This window comes from Giraffa tippelskirchi, chromosome 13 (assembly GCF_054371585.1).
Source record: "Giraffa tippelskirchi isolate mGirTip1 chromosome 13, T2T-mGirTip1v1.2.pri, whole genome shotgun sequence".
NCBI lineage: Eukaryota > Metazoa > Chordata > Mammalia > Artiodactyla > Giraffidae > Giraffa > Giraffa tippelskirchi.
Window position 1 is genome coordinate 6,606,886 of NC_137287.1, and position 11,446 is coordinate 6,618,331.

Below are 11,446 nucleotides of genomic sequence, written 5' to 3' on the forward strand. Positions count from 1 at the left end.
CCCTATCTCTTCCCCCATCCTTCCCCCTGGCAACCATAAGTTCTCCCACAAATCATCCTGAATTACTTGGGAGCCCCAGCAGAGTATGTGGTATCTCACTCCTTCGGGCCCACGAACTTGCTGTTCCCAGTTCCTGGAATGCCCTTCCCTGAGTTCTTCTCTGGCGATCCCCAACCCCTTTGCACTCTTCTGACGCAGCTCAAGGGACACCTCCTCCAGGAAGCCCTCGCCCATTCCTCAGTTCGACCCCCTTCCGAATCTCAGCAGAGAATTGTGGTAGAAGGACCTCACCTAGGGCTGGATTTGCAAATATGCGTCAGCCCTGGAAGCCTGGCCTGAGGCCGGGGCTCTGGTTACCCGGCGTCTCCAAGAATCACCTAAGATCTCTCATTTCTTCCCTCAGAGGATATATCCTCAGGCAGCTGCCCTGCCCTTGCGACAGACACTCAGCAGGCTGAGCAAATCCCCAGGCTCAAACGGAAGGCAGACCTCGGAGACTCCAGCCGCGAAAGCTGACCCGGCCCCCACGAAGCCCGGGAGCCTGCGGGCGGGGACTGTGCCCCGCCGGTGGGGGAGGGCCCCCCGAGGAAGAGGTCCAGGCTGGGGAGGGAAGAGGGCGGGGCCTGCGGCCGTTCTAGTCCGTGTCCCGGGCCTGGGACGGAAGTTGCAGAAGTACAGTTAGTTTCAGTTTTGTTTCTCTTTCAGGAGCCCGGCAACGGCCGCATCAGGGCCTCTGAGGGGCGGGGCGGGGGGGTCCCCCAGCTCTGGGTCCTGGAGCCCAAGCTAGGTAAGGAGGGGGCTTGGGGGGCGGCTGCAGGGAGGGGTGGACTGGAGGGGGTGGGGGAAGGGAGACGGCCGGAGGAAGAGGAAGGGAGGGGAGGGGGACGGAGACCCAGAGAGCGGGAGGAGAGGGGAGGCTCCCTCTCCGGGGCCGGAGAGCTGAGGTCTCCCTGGGAAGACCCCCTTCCCACTCTCTCAGCGCTGCCCGGTCCCCCCTCCAACCCCGGCCCCTACTTTCTGGAAGTTTAGGGAAAACGCCCCAAGTTTCTTTATCAAGTATTTCACTGGCCACTGTGCCGGATGCTGGGGGCATTCACAGACGGAGCCTCACGTGACTCCGACCCTCCAGAGGCTCCTCGGAAAGGAGGAGGCCTCCAGCAGCAAGACAGGCGGAAAGAAAAGGGCTGGGGGAGCCGGGGCTCGGACCCGAGTTTGAGCAGCTGGAAGGAAAGAGCCTGACAGCCCCTTGCCCTCAGCCGCCCCTCTGACTTCTCCAGAGCCCATTGTGGGGCAGTCGGGGCAGGAAGTGGGGGGCCCCCAGTTCCTGTGATGCTGCTGTGGGGGAGGGGGTGGGTCCAGGAGGCAGGTGTTCCCGGCCCTGGGACTTGGGGCCCCAGCAATTGAAGCCCATTATTCTGCCCCACCTGCCAGGAGTCAAGGGGACTCTGCCCACCTGGACCCTCAGCTGTGTCCTCCTTGCCCCCCCCCCCACCCAGCAGCTCACACCCAGCAGGGTCCCCAGGATCTGTTCACACCAGACTCTCACCCCATGTGCCACAAGGCCCGTCAACGGCGGAGTGGGGTGGTCGGGCAGGGGCACCCATCATTACCCCATGGGCTCTCTCAGGCCCAGCCTCTGGGTCTCTTTGGATCTTGCAGGGCCTGACCAGCGAAGGCAACCTTTACCTTTTCACATTTCTGAATGTCTGTACAGAGGAGGGAGGCGGTTCTTTAGCTCCAGAGACGGTAATAAAATTCCTGGCCATTCAGGTGAGACCCCAGACCTGGTGGGGCTTGAGTATGGGGGAGAGGTGGGAGGGCAGAGGGCAGCCACTTCAGGAGTGCCCTCTGACCTCTGACCTCGACCTCTTGCTTGCAGAATGGTTTCCCAGGGCTCCTCACCCTCCCTCCTGGAGGCCCTGAGCAGTGACTTCCTGGCCTGTAAAATCTGCCTGGAGCAACTGCAGGTGCCCAAAACGCTGCCCTGCCTGCACACCTACTGCCAGGACTGCCTGGCACAGCTGGCCGAGGGTGGCCACCTCCGATGCCCCGAGTGCCGCGAGTCTGTGCCTGTGCCGCCCACGGGCGTGGCCGCCTTCAAGACCAACTTCTTCGTCAACGGACTCCTGGATTTGGTGAAGGCCCGGGCCGGTGGCGACCTGAGGGCAGGGAAGCCGGCCTGCGCCCTGTGCCCCCTGATGGGGGGCGCCAGCGCCGGGGGGCCAGCCACTGCCCGCTGCCTGGACTGCGCCGACGACCTGTGCCAGGCCTGTGCCGATGGGCACCGGTGCACCCGGCAGACCCACAGCCACCGGGTGGTGGATCTAGTGGGCTACAGGGCGGGCTGGTATGACGAGGAGGCCCGGGAGCGCCAGGCGGCCCAGTGTCCCCAGCACCCGGGGGAGGCCCTGCGCTTCCTGTGCCAGCCGTGCTCCCAGCTGCTGTGCCGAGAGTGTCGCCTGGACCCCCACCTGGACCACCCCTGCCTGCCCCTGGCTGAGGCTGTGCGCGCCCGGAGGCCAGGCCTCGAGGAGCTGCTGGCCGGCGTGGACAGCAACCTGGCCGAGCTGGAGGCCACCCGGCTGGCCGAAAAGGAAGCCTTGGCCCGGCTGCGGGAGCAGGCGGCCAAGGTAGTCACACAGGTGGAGGAGGCGGCCGAGGGGGTCCTCAGGGCCCTCCTGGCCCAGAAGCAGGAGGTGCTTGGGCAGCTGCGGGCCCACGTGGAAGCTGCCGAGGAGGCTGCTCGGGAGCGGCTGGGGGAGCTGGAGGGCCAGGAGCAGGTGGCCAGGGAGGCAGCCGCCTTTGCCCGTCGGGTGCTCAGCCTGGGGCGCGAGGCTGAGATCCTCTCGCTGGAGGGTGCGATCGCCCAGCGGCTCCGGCAGCTGCAGGGCTGTCCCTGGGTGCCTGGGCCCGCTCCCTGCCTGCTGCCCCAGCTGGAACTGCATCCTGGGCTCCTAGACAAGAACTGCCACCTGCTGACGCTCTCCTTTGAGGAGCAGCAGCTGCAGAAGGACAGCGGGAAGGATGGAGCCCGAAGCCAGGGAGGTGATGCAACCCAGCCCCAGAGCAGGGATGGAGTTCAGACCCCAAATCAGGACAGAGCGCAGACACCCCAAGAAGATGAAGCCCAGCCCTTCAAGGCGGAGAGAGCTGAGACTCCCCAAGAAGATGGAGCCAAGGCCCCAAAAGAGGGCAGAGCCCAGACACCCCAGGAAGATGGAGGAACCCAGTCCCCGAGGGGTGGCAGATCCAACAAGAAGAGGAAGTTCAAAGGCAGGCTCAAGTCCATCTCCCGGGAGCCCAGCCCTGCCCCCGGGCCAAACCTGGAGGGCTCTGGCCTCCTCTCCAGGCCTATCTTTTTCTGCAGCTTCCCCACGCGGATGCCGGGGGACAAGCGCGCCCCCCGGATCACTGGGCTCTGTCCCTTTGGCTCCCGGGAGATCCTGGTGGCGGATGAGCAGAACAGGGCCCTGAAGCGCTTTTCCCTCAATGGTGACTACAGGGGCGCGGTGCCCGTGCCCGAGGGCTGCTCTCCCTGCAGCGTGGCCGCCCTGCAGGACGCCGTGGCCTTCTCAGCGGCTGCGCGGCTCTATCTCATCAACCACAACGGCGAGGTGCAGTGGCGCCGGGCGCTGAGCCTCTGCCAGGCCAGCCACGCTGTGGCTGCCATGCCGAGCGGAGACCGGGTGGCGGTGAGCGTGTCCGGCCACGTGGAGGTGTACAACATGGAAGGCAGCCTGGCCACACGGTTCATCCCCGGGGGCAAGGCCAACCGGGGCCTTCGGGCACTGGTGTTCCTGACCACCAGCCCCCAGGGCCATTTTGTAGGGTCCGATTGGCAGCAGAATAGCTTGGTGGTCTGTGATGGGCTGGGTCAGGTGGTTGGGGAGTACCGAGGGCCCGGCCTACATGGCTGCCAGCCGGGCTCCGTGTCCGTGGATAAGAAAGGCTACATCTTTCTGACCCTTCGCGAGGTCAACAAGGTGGTGATCCTCGATCCGAAGGGCTCGCTGCTTGGCGACTTCCTGACGGCCTATCACGGCCTGGAAAAGCCCCGGGTGACCACCATGGTGGATGGCAGGTACCTGGTCGTGTCCCTCAGTAATGGTACCATCCATGTCTTTCGGGTCCGCCCTCTTGACAGTTAAAGGGCTGGGACTGGGGGGGGGGACTGGGTGGTGGGGGGAAGGAAATGAGGTGGGGAGAAGGCAGGCACGGCCGCCCAGGAGATGTGGCGGCCAAGGGCATTTTCTCAGAGGGCAGGGGTGGACAGCTTTTCACAATGTGAAGTGCCAGACCCTATTCGGGTGCAGGGATAGGGACCAAGCAGGGTTGGCATGACCATAATTCTCAGAAGCAGAGGAGGAGAGGTTGGAGAGGTGCTGGGCATTAACGCCTCCTGCTTTTGGATTGTGGGGGGGAGGGTGACTGCCACTGCCGCTACTATAGACTGTAGGTTTCCAAGATGTGTAAACTAGTTCTTATTTGCGTTCTTCTTCAAAACCATTCCTGATGGGGTGGCCCAGGGAGAAGCTTGGGGAGGTGGGTAGAGATTGTCCTTGGAGCCAAGAAGGGCTCAGGGTATGTCGATTATGTATTTTGCAGAAGAGAGCTGAGAACCCTTTCTTCTCCAACTGGAAGGGGACAGGCTAGGTGAGCAGGGGCCTGAGATTTTGAACCCGGCAGTCAATGGCATCTTTCACTGCAGAGATGGAAGGGCTGAGGTCATTCATTGCCTTCAGCCACAGCCGGGAAATTGAGGCTCCTCCTCCGATAGTGGCATCCCCCAGTGAATAATGGGGTGGGCTTCATGGGGAACCAAGTACAGACACTGCCCTAGGGCAATGGATGTTTACCTTAAAGCCCACGAAGGGAATGTGCTGTTAGAAAATGGAGCCTGGTAGGGCTGGAGTTTAAAACACAGGGTTCCTAGTGTGAGAGAAGGGGACACCCTGGGGCTTACCCCTCAACTTCCCCACCCCTCACCTCCAAGCCAGCCTGAGGTCAGACCTCTGAAGAATATAAAGTCTCTTCTGTTTTGATATCTTAATACTTCCTGGAGTTTATTTTTAGCCCCTTCTTAGTTTCCCAGCATAATTCCTTTTGAGAAATTCTGGCTGAACTAAGGTGTTAAAAGCATTTGTCTGTATTGCTATTATGGGTGGGGAACACCTAATCCTAGAGGCTAGGTGTGGAACTCAGGGGCCAAACCAGTTGGAAGACCTGAGAAGTCAATAGTGGGGCTGAGATGGGCGGAGGAGTGGAAATCGCATGGAGAGATGGTGTCAGAAGTGAGCCATGACCACAGGCCCTTTGCATGGGCCGTGGCAGTGGTGGAACTGAGGTGGCCATGATTAGCCAGGGGCTGTTGAGAGATGACCAAAGGGAATCTTAATGTAAGGATCATGGGGACCGTGAGTGGTCACAGGAACCAGAGAGATTTTGGACAAGTCCAGATGGGAAGTATAGGACTTTAGGTGGAAGGAAAAGAAAATCTTTTTCCAGGGAAGTCATTGGTTTGTTTCATGAAGTGAAGGGGGACATAATCAATGTCGAGTGGAGGGATTCAATTATATAAAATTTTGAGATGTGTGCACAGCAAATAATAATGAAGATTAAAGGAAAAATCGATGAGGGGAGGAAATTACAGAGCGTTGATCTGAGAGCTGAGTCTCCAGGGTATACAGTGACTTAAAGAGATCTATTTGGTCAAAGGACCAAATAAGTTGGGTCCCCAGAAGGGAATCCACACAGGCCAGGACACATAAAATGAAAAATAAAATCAACCACTTGCATTCATCAAAACCATATTTTTGAAGCTATGTCATGGGGAAATAGGCTCCTGGCATGATAAATGCTGCTTCCTGGAGATCGGTTTGGCAGGACTTGACAGGAGTCAAAGAAATGATTGTAGGATGAAGTTACTTCACATTGGGGAATACATTCTGGGAAAAGAATTGAAAAAGAAAAAGGATTTGCAGATAGGTATTTGTGACCACGCTGTATATTATAGTCATTGACAGGAAACAGCTCTGGAAGGCATAGCCAAGTTGATTGTGGTCTAGCAGGACAGTGAGTTACTGCCTTCACGTATGACAACTATGAGAACTATTTAGACGAGTATGATGTTCTGTGATGCAATCATAAGCAAAAAAAAAAAAGCTTTTGGATTTCTGATCACATCATTATAGCAATAAGGTAAAAGCATGTCTGAATAGTTTACTGAGTGTAAACAGGTTCAAAATGTGTAAATAGTGACAGGGGAGTTTGGGTTCTTTTTGAGTTATTTCATGCTGTTATTCACATATGCACATTTCTACTTCAGTTACTGTTGTCTGTTAGATAACATATATGCTTAACTGTTTACTGCAGAAAAATACACCTCTATAAATGATATTCAAGCATAACTCCTGGATTTGTGAATGAATGTCAGAATAAATGAGACTGTTGTGGTGGGAGTAGAGGTGGAGCAGGAGCGAGGGGGAGAAGCCCAGTGGGTCTGGACCCAGCACGGAGGAAAGGCCAGCAGCTCAGGGGCCTGTTTGGTGACTGACCATGGAATCTGCCCTGGGAAGGTTTGCATGGTCAGGCGATCCCCGTGGATGATCTGTCATTGTGGAGTGTCCAGAGGCAGGAGACGGTCTTATTGAGTTCACCAACTCATTCAGATCAACTGCAACCAGGTGGTATAGGATGAGTTGCGCCAGTGGGGAGACTGTTTCTGTCTTCTTTGCAGCCCTCTCTACAGAGTCAGCACGGTGACGGCTCCTAGTAGGTGCTCAGTAAACATCTGTGGAGCGAATTGATGTCTAGTAAACAATGGGACCCACCAAGGTGTCCAAAACCTTGGCTTGTGGGAAGTCTCCAGTAGGGGGCACTGTGGACTCAGCCTATCCTAAACCTCCGGGAGCATGACTCAGCTCTGAGTCACAAAAGAGATGAAATCGGGGTGTCCTGCTTATGTGTCCTGGGGCATTCTGGCCTCTAAGGGATAAATACCTTCAGGTTAGGACAACAGTTTTGCAGTGCTGCATGGGAACCGCGTGCAGAGAGCCGGGCTGGTGGAATGGCTCCAGCCAGGAGGTGGGAATAGAGAACTTCAGAGGGGAAACACCACCTGGATACAGGAAGAGAATCCCACAGATGTTCTAAAGATGAAGCAGTTGCAGGGGACACTATGAGAGTCCTGGGAAGTCGGGCTTGGGACGATTGACAGAAGTATTGCGTTTTCCCGGTGAAGGGCGCGGTCGAGGTGGGAAGGCACACGGCACTGGGGAAATGTGAAATGGACGGGAAGTCCAGCATTGAGCATCATTTTGGAAGGAAAATCCCCAGCCTCCCAACTGTGACCTGGGGATCCTAACAAATCCTGGTGGTGAAAGCACCACCCAGCACTGGGAGAAAGAGTTCTTGGTTCAACTACAGATGTTAAGAAATCAGGAACATCATGAAAGATATGACATCCCGCCATCCCACCCCCGCATGGGACTGTGACAGTTAACTTGATCCATCATTCCTTTTCCTGTTTGGGACTCCCCAGATTGTGTACAAAAGGAGGATGCCATTTGGGTAGAGAAAAAGGCAGTAGAGAACCTCCTTCATATTTTTGTGCCTAAAAAAGGAAAATGAGTGAAGCAGTGGAGATCTGGGTTGAGTGCTGGCTTCCCTGGTGGCTCAGCTGGTAAAGAATCTGCCTGCAATGCGGGAGACCTGGGTTCAATCCCTGGATTGGAAAGATCCCCTGGAGAAGGGAAAGGCTACCCACTCCAGGATTCTGGCCTGGAGAATTCCATGGCCTGTATAGTCCATGGGGTTGCAAAGGGTTGGACAGGACTGAGCGGCTTTCACGTTCACCTTCTTCTAGCTAAACAACTGTGTGGTATTGGTCGAGCTCCCTAACCTCTCTGGACCTGTTTCTACATCAGTAAAATCCCCATCATAATATCCACCGTGCCCACCTCACAGGGTTGTCGTGAGGACTGGCTGAGAGGCATGGAGAAGAATTTTGTACTCCCTAAAGCTCAAACTGGAGGTCTTGGTTGGAAAAAACTTTAACCGACTTGTATTCATAGTACTGACTTAATGCTTTTCTGTCAGGGTAAGCCTGAAAGGGGATGTTGCATGCATGTATTGTGAGGAAAGGCTCGAGAATGTCTGGGTAGAGCTGTTACCTGCTTCTCTGTTGGAGGAGACTCTTCAGTTCTGCTTTCCAGCGTTGATTTGAAGAAGCCATTTGCTAAGACTCAACAGTGACTGTAGGTGCAGAAGGGACCAATGGCCAGCTTGCTAAGGCTCAGTTCTGCTCCTAAAAGCCAGCTGAGAATCAGGCTGTACTAACCTGTATACTAACATGTAGAAGAAATGGCAAGAGTAACCCAGTTTTTTGTGTGTTTTTTTTGTAAGAGAAGATAACAATTTGGGAGGGAGTTGGTCTCCTTTTGCCATAGTCTTATTATTACTGTATCTATAAAGCCATTCATAGAATAATCTATAGAGATAATATTCCAGTGGGGCCGATGTCCGAGAGAAGTCAGAAATCTTCCAAGGAAGTTGATGAGGTTGGTGACCTGAGCTGGACAGGTTGTGATAAGTGTGTACCAGTATCAAAGTATTTTGATCATCTCTCCCGAGCTTCCCTGGTGGCTCAGTGGTGAAGAGTTCACTTCCTGGGTCAGGAAGATTCCCCTGGAGAAGGCAACGGCAACCCACTCCAGTATTCTTGCCCGGAGAATCCCATAGACAGAGGAGCCTGGTGGGCTACAGTCCATGAGGCCTCAAGAGTCAAGACACAACTTAGCAACTAAACCACCACCCAGATGGGTTAGCTGATACCTAGAGCCACCTGGAAGTTAAGTGGAGGTTGGACAGGGGTGCAGAGTTCTGTCTGGGGGAGAAAGTAGCCTTGGACTAACGGGCAGGGAGCTGCCAGAGACACTGCTCAAGAAGTTGTTCCCAGCAGGAGAAAGATCAAGTTCAGATGTAGGCTTAGAAAAATAGGTAACTTGACCAAAGGCAACAGAACAAGCCAGCCCAACTGGTTCATGAATGTAGTTTAGTTAAATGAATCCAGATGGGAACAGAAATAGATTTGGGGACCACAGAGTGACTGGTAGAGTGGAGAAGGCTCAGCAGGGTCTGGCTGATCTCACCCGAAGCCTAGGTGAGGAGTCTGGGACCAGGCAGAGAAGGGCCGTAAAGGCAATTGGGAAGTAGTTTGGGGAGGTTTTGGAAGGCAATCTGACTTCTCTTTGGAGGAAGTTTTGAACTGGTTGGGTTAGCAGCCAAGAGAAATGGGATTGAAAATGGAATTGGGGCCTCTGTACCCTTGGTGTCGGCCCAGCAAATATTTCTTAGTTGCCACTGGCCTGAAGAAGCTATGTTGTGAACTCTTGCATTCCTTTGATTGTGTACTTTATATCTTTTTTTTTCCTGTTTCTTAATAAAGTCTTTTGAAAAATGTGAACCTTTTCTCAGGTGGTTCATGCATGTGGGGAACGATCAACACCCAGGTAGGGAAGGGAATCAGATACTATGGCCCTCGCTGCTGTAACTGCAAAGATGCTACCCGGAGTCCTTGGAGACATTTCAGGCTCACGAATATAGGCCCTGTCATCATCTGTGGTCCCCCGTCCTCATCCTGGGCCACTCCTGCCTCTGTAGGACAGAGGGGCCCTTGGCCCTCTGGGGAGAAGTTTGCATCTTCCAGGCTCACGTTCCGTGGGAGGGACTCAGCAGGTGATCTGGCCCAGCAGGACCCCTGAAGTTGTGTGTGAAGGAGGTGAGTGAGGGCACAGGTCAGGGTGGCTCTGCCCATCACTTGTCTCTGCTTGTTTTCTGGTTTGCGGACTCCATCTGACCCGCTGCGTGTCTGACTCCACAGTGGCCCCTGCCGGGCTGGGAGGTATCCAGGCTCTAGGAATATCTGCCTACTGGCTAAACCTACCCTCTCTGACCTGCTGTCCAAAGTCCCTCCAGGAATCCCTGACCCTCCCCTCTTGAGTCCTGAGCAGGAAGAAGGAAGATCTCCGGTCCGTCCTTCTAATTCACTCAACCTCTGTCCTCTCCATCAAATGCAGGGATCAAACAGCAGTTACCGAGTGTCGCCTCCCTGTGCTTCATGTCCATCGACCACCGGAATGGAAGTGGCCACCACCAACACCGTTAACAGACGCAGAACCCTAGACCTGGGAGGGTTTGCTCATTAGAAGCAGATTTTGTGTCTGACCCCAAAGCTGCCCTTTCGAACACCTCTGAATCCTAAGCCCGTGTCTGTTTCCTCGTTCATTGATGAGAGAGCTGAACGAAACGAGATCCGAGGTTCTTCCCTGAGCTAACATGCCAGGACCCATCCCCAAACAGGTCCAGAATCTAGACACAGAAAGGGAAGCATGGAAATGCCCCATGCACCCCAAAACCATCTTGTGCTCATTGCCAGAGCACCCACTCCCCAAGATGGAGCAGGCATGACACGTGACAAGAGAATGCTCTAAGTGGCCGGTGGGGAAGCAGGAGGTGGGGATGAGGGCCCACCACCACTGCTGCGGTGACAGCCTGAATGGGAATTCTGCAATTCATCATCTAGTGACTCAGCCTGGCTTTGGACCGGCGCCTCTGTGAACCCTGGGGAGGGTGACTCAGCAGCTGAGGGGGCCGGGCGCAGGAGGGCCTGCAGGTCCACGTGAGCGCTGAGTGTTGGGAGAACAGCTTGTTCTAGCTCCAAAGCCCCAAGGCGGAGCGTCTGCGCCTGTGGTCAGAAACGTGTGGCCTCGGTCCCCAGCCATGTGGCCGAGCCTCCTCCCTCAAACCTGGGTCTCTGCACTGGAGAAGTCACCGACCTGGAGGCAGCAGGCCCGTTGCCTCTGCTCACGGCCGTGGGCCCATCTGCGAGTGGCCAAGCCACAGACTCTGCAGGGCGGGGAAGCAGGGCCGGGTACACAGCTGGACAGATGGTCACAGCATCTCTCTTCGTCACTACAGTCAGGGGAGCAGGGCTCCGGGGTCTTGCTTTTGCTTCCGGGTCAACTCAGAAAATGTCTCTTCCCCTTCAGAAAGAGTAGCGTCTATTTCCTCTGCCTTGAACCCTGCATTAGGGACAGTCTCATTGGAAGAACAGAGCCAAAGCAAGGAGCCAATGAACAGGCCCCGAAACCAGCGTGGAGGCCGGAGGTCCACGCACAGGGTGGCTGTACTCAGACCGCCTGCTTCTCCCCTCCAGCGCCCGCTTCCCTCTCATCTCTGGCCGCCCTGACCACTTTCTCACCTCGATTATTCATACACATTCTCACCTGCAAAACCCTTCAGGTCAAGAACTTCTGATTCACACTGAACATTCCATAATCAGTTGTTCTGTAAATACTGGTGAGGGAAAAGAATGAATGAGTGAATTTGCGCTAAAACCTCATCCCTGTCACTCACATCTTTGGATCGAACAAGGGGAGGAGCTGGA

General features: G+C 55.4%; 1 protein-coding gene across 2 annotated transcripts; it reads left to right on the forward strand.

The window, feature by feature from the left end:
• Positions 1 to 239: 239 nt before the first annotated feature.
• TRIM56 (tripartite motif containing 56) lies at positions 240 to 9,463 on the forward strand. 2 transcript variants are annotated; one of them, XM_081552251.1, is made up of 3 exons: positions 240 to 787; positions 1,628 to 1,770; positions 1,880 to 9,463. In XM_081552251.1, exon 3 carries the CDS (start codon positions 1,881 to 1,883, stop codon positions 4,146 to 4,148), a length of 2,268 nt encoding a protein of 755 aa, XP_081408377.1. In that variant the 5' UTR covers positions 240 to 787; positions 1,628 to 1,770; position 1,880; the 3' UTR covers positions 4,149 to 9,463. The 2 variants fall into 2 exon arrangements, with proteins under 2 accessions (XP_081408377.1, XP_081408376.1); XM_081552250.1 differs by having other exon boundaries at positions 438 to 787; positions 1,660 to 1,770.
• Positions 9,464 to 11,446: the final 1,983 nt, after the last annotated feature.

What these genes read in the sequence shown, in the direction of transcription:
- TRIM56 (XM_081552251.1), top strand. Translation starts at nt 1,881, where the DNA reads ATGGTTTCCCAGGGCTCCTCACCCTCCCTCCTGGAGGCCCTGAGCAGT.